The 14506-nt window shown below is 46.3% G+C and overlaps 1 protein-coding gene across 2 annotated transcripts in view; it reads left to right on the top strand.

Annotated features, from left to right (window-relative positions):
- Positions 1-14506, top strand: part of CUBN (cubilin) — a 260102-nt gene that overhangs the window by 107228 nt on the left and 138368 nt on the right. For both annotated transcript variants that reach the window (XM_084860471.1, XM_084860472.1), the window contains exon 29: positions 6426-6607. In XM_084860471.1, the coding sequence (XP_084716597.1) occupies positions 6426-6607 (182 nt within the window). The remainder of the gene's footprint in view (positions 1-6425; positions 6608-14506) is intronic.

Here is a 14506-nt window from a genome sequence, read left to right as displayed (position 1 = left end):
ACTTGCATCTGTTTGACTCACCACATGCTCTCTCAACCCTTGCCCATCATGGCTTATTCGACCCAGCCACGTGGGGCTGACCAGATGGATCAGGGGAGTGGTGAATGCAACATTGCATGAGGGGTGGTCCCTACTGCCTTGAAGGAGGCAGTGGTGTGATCACTTCTGAAAAAACCCTCCCTTGATCCAGAGATCTATGCTACCTATCATCTGGTCACAAACACCCCATTCTTGAGTAAGGTGCTCGAGAGAATGGTGGCGTCTCAACTGCAGTCACTCTGGGATGAAACTGATTATCTGGATCCATTCCAGTTGGATTCAGGCGTGGTTTTGGGATGGAATCGGCCTTGGTCGCCCTGATGAATGACTTTCTTTGGGAGAGAGATGGGGGAGTGTGACCTGTAACTTCTTCTTGATCTCTCACGGGCTTTCGATACCAATGACCACTGTGTCCTCCTGGACCACCTCTGTGAGTGGGGAGTTGGAGGCACTGTTCTACAGTGGTTCAGCTCGTACTTGCAGGGTCAGTTCCACAGAATATCATTGGGTGAGAGCACCTCAGCCCCATGGCAGCTGAACTGTGGGATACCACAGGGAACCATCCTGTCCCCAATGTTATTTAATATCTATATGAAGCCATTGGGAGTGGTCATCAAGAGATTTGGGGCAAGGTGTCACCAGTATGTTGACGACACCCAGCTCTATTTCTCTGCAACATCTGAATCAGGAGAGGCCATGGACGTTCTGAACTGGTGCCTGGATGCAGTTATGGCTTGGATGAGGGCCAATTGTCAGGATTGATTCTGAGCACAGGGAGATAGTTAGCAGCTCAGATTTAGAAGAGGAGCAGCCAGAACTGGGGGAGGTTTTTTCACAGGCCAGTTCACGTAGGCGTGCTTCTCAGGTTACCAACTCCGAGATGGCCAGGCATGAAGCTTCCCCCTCACCCCCTTCTGTGAGAAGCAGCGGGGAGGAGGATGCAGGGCTTGAGGTCTGTGACCTAAGAGATGCCAGGCGGAGATGCAGAGCTAAAAGGGAAACATCAGGGGTGGAGCTTAGATGTTCCAACTGTTTAGCGATGCATGAGAGGCTACGCTGGGGAGAAGCAGGGGAGGGGCAGGACCTCCTTCCCTAAGTTAGCCTAGTCAGACAGCCGCCCTTTCAAACTGTGGGCAACTTTCATTTATTCCATTTGAATCCCTTGGGGGCATTCCTTTGTAGCCAGAGAGTCTTCAGGGATTTGCATCTGCAATGAACCTGTGAATAATGAATTAAAGGCGTGAGACTGAAGCCTCTCTTTTTGTGTTGTTAGTGAGTGCTTGATGAAGGAGGGGGCCAAGGGAACCCTGACACCAATAAACTGAAGCTGAATCCCGATAAGACAGAGACCCTATGGGTTGGCAGTTCCCAGGTCTGGGAATTAGGGTGTTTGCCTATTCTGGATGGGGTTGCACTCCCTCTGAAGGAGCAGGTTCATAGTTTGGGGGTGCTCCTGGATCCATCTTTGTCACTGGATGCTCAGGTGACCTCGGTGGCCTGGAGCGCCCATTACCAACTCTGATTGATATGCTAGCTACGCCCATTCCTGGATAGGGTAGTGGTGGACGAAAGTCCCTTACCTGTCCTCGAAGGATGTTCGCGGTGGGGGGGAGGCGCTTTGCTGCTCCCCCCGCGAAGTTCAGGCCGGGGGGGGAGGCTTCCCGCCTCGCCCCGGCCGAAATTCAGGCCGGGGGGGAGGCTTCCCGCCTCGCCCCGGCCGAAATTCAGGCCGGGGAGGAGGCTTCCCACCTCGCCCGGCCGCGAACGCGAAAGTTTTTTTTTTTTTTAAACGCCCCCTGATAGGCTACGTGACGATTCACGTAGCCTATCACGGCTAGATCTGCAAAGTCAGCCGTGATAGGCTACGTCAATCGTCACGTAGCCTATCACGGGTGACTTAAAAAAAAAAAAAAGCGCGTACGCTAATGGCGGCCCCCATAGGGAGCCGCCATTCGCGTTCCTTATTTAGTCGCTGTAGTCTACGTAAATCTTTACGTAGACTACGGCGAAAATAAGGGCAACGCAAATAGCGTTGCCCTTATTTTCACCGTAGTCTACGTAAATCTTTACGTAGACTACAGCGACCAAATAAGGAACGGGAATGGCGGCTCCCTATGGGGGCCGCCATTATCCGTACACACTTTTTTTTTTTAAAGTCACCCGTGATAGGCTACGTGACGATTGACGTAGCCTATCATGGCTGACTTTGCAAATCTAGCCGTGATAGGCTACGTTAATCGTTACGTAGCCTATCAGGGGGCGTTTTTTTTTCTTTTATTGCAATGGCGGCGGCGGCAGCCGGTCGAAAGACCGGCTCCCGCTCCCGCCCCGCTCGAACACCCGCCGAACCGCCAGCCGGACCCGCCGCCGGGAGGGACATTCGGCGAAGGTAAGTCCCGTCCCGGGGGGGGGGCGGGGGGCGGGGGGGTTCGGAGGATTTCTCCCCGAAACTTGTTCGGGGGGCTGAACACGTTGGCGCTCGGCCCCCTGAAGTTTCGGGGAGAAATTCTCCGCCAACCCTAGGATACGGATAGGCTAGCCATGGTGATCCATGCACTGATGATAACCTCATGATTAGACTACTGCAATTAGGGATGTACGAAAGTCACTTACCTTTTCGCAAGGGTGCTTCGCAGTGGGGGGGAGGCGCTTCACTTCTCCCCCTGAAGTTCAGGCGAGGGGGGAAGGCTTCCTGCCTCGCCCGGCCGAAATTCAGGCCGGGGAGAAGCGCCCCGTCTCCCCGGCCGCGAAACACAGTGTAAAAAAAAACAAAACCCGTGATAGGCTACGTAACGATTAATGTAGCCTATCACGGCTAGATTTCCAAAGTCAGCTGTGATAGGCTACGTAAATCATTATGTAGCCTATCACGGGTGACTTTGAAAAAAAAAAAGTGCGTATGCAAATGGCGGCGCCCTATGGGCGCCACCGTTTGCGTTCCTTATTTGGTCCCGGTAGTCTACGTAAAGATTTATGTAGACTACGGCGTAGTCTACATAAATCTTTACGTAGACTACCGGGACCAAATAAGGAACACAAATGGCGGTGCCCTATGGGCACCGCCATTTGCATACGCACTTTTTTTTTTTTTCAAAGTCACCCGTGATAGGCTACGTAATGATTTACGTAGCCTATCATGGCTGACTTTGGAAATCTAGCCATGATAGGCTACGTTAATCGTTATGTAGCCTATCACGGGTTTGTTTGGTTTTTTTACACTTTGTAATGGCGACGGTGCCCCCGCCCCCGCCGAAAGGCCGATGAACCGCCGCCAGGACCCGCCGCCAGGGGGGACATTCGCCAAAGGTAAGTCCCATCTCGGGGGGGGGGCGGGGGGCAGAGAATTTCACTGCCGATTTCGGGGGGCCGAATGCATTGGCGCTTGGCCCCCCGAAGAGTCAGGGAGAAATTCTCCGCCATCCCTAACTGCAATGCACTCTATGTGGGGCTGCCGTCGTGCATGGTTCAGAAGCTGCAGCTAGTGCAGAATGCAGCAGCTAGGGTGCTCTCTCGGACATCTAGCTATGCTCATATATAACACCTGGTTAAAAGAACTGCATTGGCTGCCTATTACCTACTGAGCCACGTACAAGGTTATGCTATTATTATATAAAGTCCTAAACAACTTGGGATGAGGATATGTAGCAGACCGCCTTCCCTTATATATGCCCAGGCGACATTTAAGATCTCCGGAGGAGGTCCTGCTGGTCATTCAAAACCAAACAGAAGGTCACCATGAAGAATCCCGATGGCAGGCCTTCTCTGTAGCGGCAACTACCCTCTGGAAAACCCTCCCTCGTGCAGTTCGAGAGGCAGAAAATGTGACATCTTTTAAACACCTCCTGAAGGCACACCTTTTCACCCAGGCTTTCACTGGGCTGTAACTGCCATTGGGTTTTACTTTGGTTTTCTGTGATACTTTTAAGCTTCTAGAAGTTTTATATTACTTTTCTTCAAGTTGTATTTTATGGTTTTAATTGTGAACTGCCCAGAGAGCCTCTGCTATTGGGCCGCATAAAAATGTAATAAATAAAATAAAACAAACATAAATATTTTGGGGGGTACCCTGCAGAGTCTGTGGTGCCCTGTGGAGTGCAGCCCATAGGTGGACAGGTCTCAGGGCATGAAAATGGCTCTCAGAACCCCTGACGTTGCCCACCGCTGTACTAGAGAAACAGAAATGTATAGCTGCTTTTAAAGAAAGATATACAGTTCTGAGGGAGATCTGTGTAATGATGTCTGTTAACAAAATTGCTGAAGGCCCTGCTTCCTCTTGCTGCATGTCCTGCTATCATCAGAGCTGCGACTGGCAGTGCCATGGGAGAGGACGTTCTCAGTAGTGGTACCTAGTAGTGGTACCTAGTAGTGGTACCTATTTTATTTGGTTCCTGGCAGTTTTTTTTTATAATTGACTGATTTTCTGTTGTATTGTGCTGCTAGCTTTTCTGTTACTGTGTCATTATGTATTTATAGCTATTTTCAGTGATTTAATTGGTCAGCTGCTTTGGAAGCCTATGGGTAGAAAATCAGCCTAGAAATATTTACATACATTCATACATACATATCCCAAAACCAAAACCAAATGAAAATCCAAGGTACCATTACTCTGCAAGTTTCGTCTTTAGCTCCGTCCCAGATGCAGTAAGAATACTGGCCTGGAACAATATTCTTACAATGAGTAGATCACACAAGCTTCCCTGACAGAAGCTTGCACATTGCTACTGATCGTTCCCTGCAATGTACAGCCTGAGGGAAGTGCTGGGTGTATTCTAGGGTGCACTCTCAGTTATGGATGTTGGATAAATCCGCAATGGCACCAAATGAGTTTCAGTTCTCATGAATCTGACCTGTGGATTCCATAGTGGATCAGCTTATCCCTGTATGGTGGATTCTGCCGACTTGCCAGCCAGTTTTTTTTTAACTTTCCCGAATTTTGCGCCATAGAAAAATACACTAAATTTAAAAACCTGTCTAAAAATGTGCCCATATTTCACCCATAGACTAAATTTCACCCATAGACTAAAGCACAAAAATGCACATTTGGGGGGAATTTGAGCATTTTTGCACGCGCGAAATTGTGCAAATGCACATTTGCGCAAATTCAGAAAGTAAAAAAAAAGCCCCGATTCCCATGATACATGATGGAGCAAAAGGTGCCTGACAATCTACAAAGCACAGACAGGAAGACACAGTCCTTACATCCCTACTCTCAGTGCACACAGAGTGGTGGAGAGGTGCAACAAGTCTCAGGAGTGCCCTGTATGGAGTGTACACCCTAGAATGTGTCACAGAACCTTCTGCAACGTACAGGGGTTTAAGGAGTTCTTCAGGAGTTCCTTGGCAGACAGGCCAATGTGGAAAGGTGGAATGTTAGAAATTAGGCTAGAAGTATCAGCCAATAAGCCCTTTCTCGATATGCTTAAATTTGGGATTTTCCATGACAAAGTGATCTTGAGATTAATTCACCATGTGGCCAAATACTAGGTCACTCCAATATTTATCATGTTGCCATCGACCCAATTTAGGGCATTTGGGGAAACTTTGATGTTGCCACACAGAGAAGCAATCTCAATTGATCATGGTGTCTGGGCTGGTTGATTCGTAGACAGCTGTCAGGTTGGAGCCAGGAGTCATGCCAGGAGACAAAGCTGAGCAAGCCAAGAATCAGTGCAAGCCAAGAGTCAGGAAAGTCTATTATTGCCCAAGCAAATTCCCAGCCTAGACAGAGAGCCTTTATAGCACTTTTGGCTTAGGAGGGCCCAGTGCTCATTCTAAGTGGGTAGAACCAGTCCAATACATGTAAATCTTTCACTGCCTGGGAAGATATTCCAGACTGAAGCCCTGGTGGCTCACCACCCATGTCAGCTGTGCACAGGGACATGAGTTCCTGCATGTAGGACCGGTAGCTCCCGTCACATGGGCAACACAGATTGGGTTGGTTCAGGTATAACAGCCAAATGCCTCAGGCTTGCATCCTTCCCCCTTCCCATTGGATGAACATCAGTTCTCCTTAGAGATTTCCAGTTTCAGTCAAGCCATAGATTGCCATTGCATCTGAATTGGCAAACTACAGTTTGGACTTACCATCCAACCCAGAATTAGAAAACCACTTGAAACCAATTCTGCTTTCCAATTTTGGTTTGGAGGGCATGCTCCAACTATAGTTTTCTGATTCAAATGTAACAGAAATCAGAGCACACAACCCCAAGGACAATCAGTTTATGTTAAAGCAACTTGCTCATTCAATCCTCATTTCATCATGATGAGAAAGTTTTCATGAAACCCCCCTAACTGTATATCTTTTGAATATACTATCAGTGTTAACTTCTTTGCAATTAGATGGTCATTTTACCACAGTCCTGAACTGTGTTGTCTATTTTTTCCAGGATGTGGTGGAGAACTCTCTGGAACTTCTGGATCTTTCCAGAGCCCTGGATATCCAAACAAGTACCCGCACAATAGGGAATGTCACTGGTATATTCATACATCCCCAGGTAGTAGCATTCAACTCACCATTGTGGAATTTGACATTGAATACCATACAACTTGTGACTATGATGTTTTGGAGGTAGGTGGTTTTGTTTTGGCACTCTAAACCAAAGGTGTGCATAAGGTAGATCTCCAGATGTTTTGGACTTCAACTCACAGAAGCCCCTGCCAGCATGGCTAATAGTCAGAAATGCTGAAAGCTGAAGTAAAAAACATCTGGAGATTTGCTTTCTGCCCACCCCTGCTCTAAACTATATGAATTGTGAATGTCTCCTCCTGGATGCCCCAAATACAAATTGTTTTAAATGACCAGAAAATAATTTATTTGTGTGTGTGTGTGTGTGTGTGTGTGTGTATATATATATATATATATATATATTTGTATCATGCTCACACATCACGTTTTTAGTTTTATTCTGCAAGCCGCTTTGGAAGAATTTTTATTTTGAAAAGCAGCCTATAAATTTGAGTATGAATAAATAAATAAATGGATATTATGGGTAGTATCCTATTGTGTCCATGTTCTAGTGGGAGTGACTGATAATGCAACTTGGGACCAGGATATTTGAGAGAGCACCTTCTCCCTTACCAACCTGCCTGGTCACTGAGGTCATCAGAGGGTATGCTCCTGGTGGTTCCACATGGACCTATGGCCCGATTGGAGTCCACCAGAAAAAGATCCTTCAGTGTGGTGGCCCCCATCCTATGGAATTCCCTGCCTTTGGAGGTCAGGCATGCACCAACGTGGTGTCGCTTCTGGCGCCTCCTGAAAACACTTTTATTTTAGGAAGTCATAGTTTATTAAATTTGGTTTTATCAGAAATCTATCTATCTATCTATCTATCTATCTATCTATCTATCTATCATCTATCTATCTATCTATCTATCTATCTATCTATTTATCTATCTTAACATAGTGCTTTTACTCTTTACCCTGTCTGCTGTTCACTGCTCTGAGGTGTTTGGATGTGGAGCAGTATACAAATACTGTAATTAATAAATAGATAGATAGATAGATAGATAGATAGATAGATAGATGATAGACAGATAGATAGATAGGGCTTCACTTTTAATTACAGCCAATGCAATAAATAATAATGATTTTTCTTGCTGTGACTGTAGATTAAGGCTACAGTTCCCCCCAAAACTAGTCATAGCAAGAGGAAGTTCCACACTGGAGCCTTACAATATAAAAAGAAACCTCTCTGGAATACTAGGGAGAAATCTTTTAATAGGTTATCACCATAGGAGCTTAGTGAAGCTTGGAACCTCACCTTTTTCTTTCACCTACAAAAACTGGTCCAATAAAAAGGTAGCTCTTCACCATCTTTCATGTTTCCTTGGGAGCCATGTTGGAATAATGACTTGAATGTAGGATTTGGGGTAATGTGTTTTCTTTGGGAAAGGAATTAAGTCCTTGAAAACAAAAAACAAAAGACTTATTCTTAAGCATAGCCTGAGGAATTACTTTATCAGTATTGGGGGTAGGGTGGGGTCTGAAGCCCCAGAGACCATGCAAATCAAAGGCCAGCATACCTAAGAAGCTCTGGCTATAGGCAAGGGACAGCCTTGGGCAGTGTAACTAATTTAGAGGTAGGTGTGTGAGGTTTTTGCAGAGGCCAGGATAAGGCATGTTGCATTTTCATCATCATCATCATCATCACCATCATCATCTATTATTATTATTATTATTATTATTATTAATTGAATTTCTTAGTAGCCTTTCTCTTAAATAAGACCCAAGGCAACTTAAAACACAATTATTAAAACATGGAAAATATAAAATAGTTAAAAACAATTTCCATTAAAAATACCAAAATATAATAAAACCACTAAAACATCAGTACAGACCATAACAAAAACAACTGATGCATAAAAAAAAACCCCATCATATGCCTTCAAATGCCTGGGAGTACAGGAAGACCTTTACCTGGCACTAAAAAGATGCCAACGTTAGCACCAGGCGTAACTCACTGGAGAGAGCCTTACACAGTTCTCAGGGGGCACCACTGAAAAGGCCCCCTCTTTTGTTGCCAGCCTCTGAACCTCCCTTGGCAGAAGCATTCTGAGGAGAGCCTCAGATGTTGATCACAGTGTATGGGTAAGTTCATACCAGGAGAGGCACTCCATCAGGTATTATCTCCTGTTCTATAGTACAGCTATAGCTGAAAAAAGAACAGAACCTTGGACAAGCACAAGTCCTACTATGCATGACTGTGTTGCACATCTGTAAGGCTGAACATGAAGAGCAATCACATCTGGGACAGTTTTTTGTGTTTTTTTGAGTTAGCATGATTCACCACAGAGGGTTGAAAAAAACAGTGACAAAAAAATACTAACACTTGTCTGTAAGAATTCATGTTCTTGCTGTTCCCCAGATTAGAGGTCATATGTGCCTAAAATTATTTGTGAAAACTAATCAGCCTAAAAGATTACCCTATCTTAGAGGAAACAGAGGATTCCGATTAACTATTATCAGAGGATGTATTATAAGAATCTCTCTCTCTCTCTCTCTCTCTCTCTCTCTGCTGTGGTCTTACAGAAGTATTCTAGCACATCATAGCAGAATGAAACTACTGTTTTTGGAAACTTTAAACAGAATACTGAAAACCCACAAGCTAGTTTACTGTTGCCTTTTCATTGTTTGAAATCAGAACTCTCTTTTTTTTAAAATCATTTCAGTATGTCTTTGTGGGAGTATTTGAAACCTTAAATTTAATTAAATTCACATTTATAGTAATAGCTAGAGCTGGATGTATTTAGAATGATGAATGAACCTTCCCTCCTAGAGCGTGGCCATGCCACTTCTTTGTACTCTCTGTCCATATGATCCTGAATTTTCTTCTTCTGCATCCCACTTTCAAGGTCCATATTACCTTGAATTGCCTCCCACTTTCATGGTCCATATTTGTTTGTTTGTTTTATTAGATCTATTAGCCGCTCATCTGGCTGGCTACCCAGCCACTCTAGAATATTGCCTAGAATGATGAATGAACCTTCCCTCCTAGAGTTTGGCTGCGCCACCTCTTTATACTCTCTATCCCTCTGATCCTGCATTTTCCTCCTCTTCTGATTCCCACTTTCAAGGTCCATATTGCCTAGAATGATGAATGAACCTTCCCTCCTAGAGTTTGGCCATGCCACTTCTTTGTACTCTCTGTCCCTCTGATCCTGCGTTTTCCTCCTCTTCTGCCTCCCACTTTCAAGGTCCATTTTGCCTTGAATTGCCTCCCACTCTCAAGGTCCATATTGCCTAGAATGATGAATGAACCTTCCCTCCTAGAGTTTGGCCATGGCACTTCTTTGTACTCTCTGTCCCTATGATCCTGTGTTTTCCTCCTCTTCTGCCTCCCACTTTCAAGGTCCATATTGCTGCTGTGACCTTAGCCTCTGTCTGTCTGTCCTCCTTACTTATCCCTGCAATGCTGAGCTGCACTCCTGTCTGCCAACAGTGGCATTTTCCACTCCAGTCATACCATCATTATGCTATGGTCAACCAAGAGGAACAATTGTAGACCATACTTCTCAACCACGCTTAGGTGGATCCAGAGTGGCAATAGCTAAGTGCTAGTACCCAGTAGCTGGCTGCTCAGCATATCTGCTGAACAAGTGCTTATGCTAGTTTTAAAATGGACAAAGGGCTCCCGACAGACATTTTATTGAAGTAGTTGTAGTTGTAGCAGCAGCAGCAACAGCATCCCTAACGTTGTACTAGGTGATGTGCAGTAAAATTAGAAGTCCCCACCTGCTATCGTAGGCAAGCAAAATAAACAGCAATGGTAATCCAGGAGATGATAGAATATAGACTGAAATAGATTAAAGGAGTATTGCTAATCAAAATAAAGAAAATTGAGGTGACCTGTTTGAAGAGCTTGGAGATGAAGAGCAGAAAGAGAACAGATATGATGACTGCAGTGGCTGAAGGAGTCACGGGAGGGTGCTTTGAGGATAAGAGACTGCAGGATACAAAAAGAAAAAAGGGCTGACAACTGGCAATGGTCAAGAGAAGGGGACAAATACATGTATCATGGTCATAGTATGTGACATGGAGAAGAATGGGGACTGGTGTGGAGCTTGAGATCTCTGCCCATTTGAAAACTGAAATGCTCACCTGTTCTCTTCAGTATAACCATGAAGAAATGTCCTCACCCCAAATGATTTTTATTTAGCCTCTTTGAGTACAAGAACCCTTCATAAATGGACTTCAAGGTGCTCTGCTGTCACAAGGACAATCAAAGTCAATAGGGCCAGCATTGATAGATGGGCATAGTGTTTGCATTGCTCATATGTTGGCATCTAGATTGCAAACAGTAGATCCACAAACTCCATGTCAAACACTTGGAAAACTGGCCATGCAGAGATTTATTCCGCAAATATACTCTTTGCACTCAGATATAACGGATGGGAAAACTTCAAAAATACCCATGTTTACCTTTAAATAGTCTGGTGATTCTTGAGTCTTTTTGTGAAGTTTGGAGAATGTGGCACAGCTTGCATTTATTGCCATTTTAACATCACAACAGTGCTTATTGAGAAGAGGTATTTTTGGAAGAAGCTAACATGAACAAAAACAAAATAGATCTAGCACATTCTGAGAGTTGCACTGGAAAGCCCATATTGCTAAATAAATAAATAACAGTATCTGACGATCATATCGTTCCAAATGTACATTTAAAGAGAATATATTTAGCTTTTATGGTTTGCTTGTGATGCTTTCACTGTTTTGTGTCCTCAGTGCAGACAAGCTGGGTTACAAAACATGCGCAGGCAGGCTGCCGGGTTTGGGGGTGCAAGCAAGTGTATATACACACTGAACCCAAGTGTTTTATGTTGTAAAGGGTATTTGTATGTGTTCCCACTTCATGGCTTGGGCAACATCGTGGCCAAGAATCTAGGGGTGGCTTTAGCAGGACACCCTGGTTGGGAAGGAGAGGAGTTTGCCACAGGTAGCACTCTCAAGAGAGGACTTATGATGCTGCCTTACATGAGTGAGACCACTGGTCCATCTAGACTACTATTTACTCCAGCCTTCCCCAGCCTGGTGCCCTTCCAATGTGTTCATTTCCAACTCCTATCATTCCCAGCAAGCCTGGCCATTCCCCCTGGGAATTATGGGAGTTGGAAATGAACACATCCAGTGGGAGTTGGAAATGAACACATCTGGAGGGCACCAGGTTGGAGAAGGCTGATCTACTTTGATGGGCAGTGGCTCTCCATGGTCTCCAGCCAAAGTTTTTCCCATCATATATGACCATGTAACTGGAGATGCCAAGGACTGAACCTGGAAACCTCTGCACACATTGCATATACTCTACCACTAAACGATGGCCCTTCCCCAAAGAAGATCCTATTCCCTATATTTTCAAAGGACATACAGAAAGTGATGGCAGAAGAAGCCATGGCAACTTGGGAATACGGGCACAAAACCTTGGGGCATGGTTAGGGCCTGACTCACCTGGGGACCTCTTAGACATATTGTGGTTTTGAGAGTGACCGCTCCTGTTACAGAGGCTTCAGCAGCTGTCACCCTGATACTAGATTGAACAGTTGCCATAGTTCCAGATACCTGGTGGGGTCTACAAGCCTGTAGCTAATGTCTCCATATAATTTCCATATATTATGGATCTTGGGAGTCCACCACTGCTGACTTGGTGCAACAAGTTTGAATGGTCCTTTCCAAAGGGATAGGCTGTTCAACCATGTCAATATCCAGAGAAAAATCCAGTGGGCTGTTTTGTTCACTGTAAGATCAGGTCTCCCACATCCATGGCCATTTATTCTCTCCCTCTTACAGTTAAGAACATAAGAAGAACCATGCTGGCTCAGACTAAGTGTCCATCTAGTCCAGCATTCTGTTCACACAGTGGCCAAGCAGCTGCCCACGGGAAGCCTACAAGCAGGACGTGAGTGCAACAACATGTCAGGGTTGGATCAGAGCCCAGAGAGCCCCAAAGCAGTTCTGATTCCAAGGAAGAGTTTAGGGATGTACGAAAGTCACTTACATTTTTGCAGCTTGGATTCGCGGTGGGGGGGAGGCGCTCCATCCCTCCCCCCGGAATCCTCCCTGGGCCGGCTCTGCTCCGCGGCGGCTCTGCAGAGCCACCAGCCAGGGCCGTCCACAGCCGGAGTTCCTGCCACAGCCGGCTGCTGCGGCCGCAAATGGCAGCTGCCATAGCGGCCGCCATTTGCGTCCTCCAGGCTGCTGTGATAGGCTATGTAAGTATTTATGTAGCCTATCACGGCAAAGAGCAGGGGTGCAAACGACGGCCGCTACGCCGTTTGCGCCGCTGCTCCTTCTGTGATAGGCTATGTAAGTATTTACGTAGCCTATCACGGTAAAGGCAGCTATGCAAATGGTGTAATAGGCTACATAATTTGTCGTGATAGGCTACGTAAATACCTGTGTAGCCTATCATGGCAGCCTGGCAGGACAGCCATTTGCGGCCACAGCAGCCAGCCGAGAGACCAGCCGCCACCACCGCTGCCGGAGCTGCCGCCGCCACCGGCGGAACATCCGCCCCAGGTAAGCTTCATCCCAGGGGGGATTCCACGGGGTGGCGGGGGGTGGGAGGCCATTCCGCCATGGGTTTTGGGGGGCCGAATGCCAGTGCATTCGGCCTCACTGAAATCCGTGGTGGAATTCTCCGCCATGCCTAGAAGAGTTAGAAACTGTGGGAGAGGAACCCGTGCGCTGTTCAGAGGAGCAGCCAGGGGGACAGCCCCTCCTGGTACACATTCCTGGGGGTGATAGTGACCCTGGCAGGGAGAGGGTGGAGCAACAGCAATTTCTGGATGCTAGGTGCCGGTGCACCCTCAAGCGCGAGATGGCAGGCGCTGAGAGGCAGCGCTCAGCCCGCTTGGCGCGACAGCAACAGCGGCGCCCCGATTCCCCATGGGAAAGGGAAGGACTCTCTCCTCCTAGCTCATAAGTACAGTGGTTTCCTGCGTTCCCCTCCAAATGGAGATCAACTGATTCCTAAGGTTAGAACCCCCGAGTAGGCAACTCTCTTAGGTCTCACTCATAGGATCAAGCAGTTAGCATCTGTAAACGTCATTAGGATGAATGGGAATAAAGCCTTGGAAAAGAGCCCTATTGTCTGCATGTTGATTCTGGCTACTTGAGGATTTCGGAAGACAGCAGGGGTGACCTCCTGATGCAGCACCCTCCCGCGCATGTTCCCCAGCAAGTGCTATACATAAGCATAATACCTCTGATACTGGAAGTAGCATGTTGCCATCAGGACTAGTAGCCATTGATAGCCTTCTCCAGTAATTTGTCCAACCCCCTTTTAAAGCCACCCAAATGGGTATGGGTGGCCATCACTTCGTCTTGTGGTAGCAAATTCCATAGTTTGATTATGTGCTGTGTGAAGAAGCCCTTCCTTTTATCTGTCCTGAATCTCCTACCAGTCAGCTTCCTGGGTTGACCCTGGGTTCTAGTATTGTGAGAGAAGGAGAAAAATGTCTCCCTATCCACATTCTCCACACCATGTATACTGTTGACTGTGACAGTGTGAAATCACCCATATCTGTCAGCATTCCCTTGTTACAACCATTTCAAACAGCTGGCCATTTCACAATCTCCAGTGCTGCAATACAAAGACAACACGGCAGTTTAGGAATGAAAGATCTCGGCTGCATGATTCCCCCTAGTTCACCCCTTTTGTAGATCACACACTTACTTGTTTCTCCCCACCAAAGCACTTGTGATTACACTGCAATACTGTGAAGCAAGATAACCTGCTATTCTCTCCTCGCTGTGCCTCTCTTTTTGTCTGAGCTAGTCATCCTGTCTAGGTTGGGGCTGGTTTTATTTTCTGAAATCTTTGCCACGAGGATAGGCCAGACACAGAAAACAGCCTTTCTGTTGCTCATAGTGTTGGAATGCTGGCTTGATGGTGCCAATAAACGGAGCTAATGGAGCAGACGCAAATGGTGAAAACAGACGAAAACCACAGGCTTTATTGATCTGCACTGT

This window comes from Heloderma suspectum, chromosome 5, assembly GCF_057233095.1.
Source record: "Heloderma suspectum isolate Gila_16-S chromosome 5, 16-S_ref, whole genome shotgun sequence".
Lineage (NCBI taxonomy): Eukaryota > Metazoa > Chordata > Lepidosauria > Squamata > Helodermatidae > Heloderma > Heloderma suspectum.
Note: the sequence above shows the minus strand (reverse complement) of the source record. Positions and strands in the feature narration are given on the sequence as shown.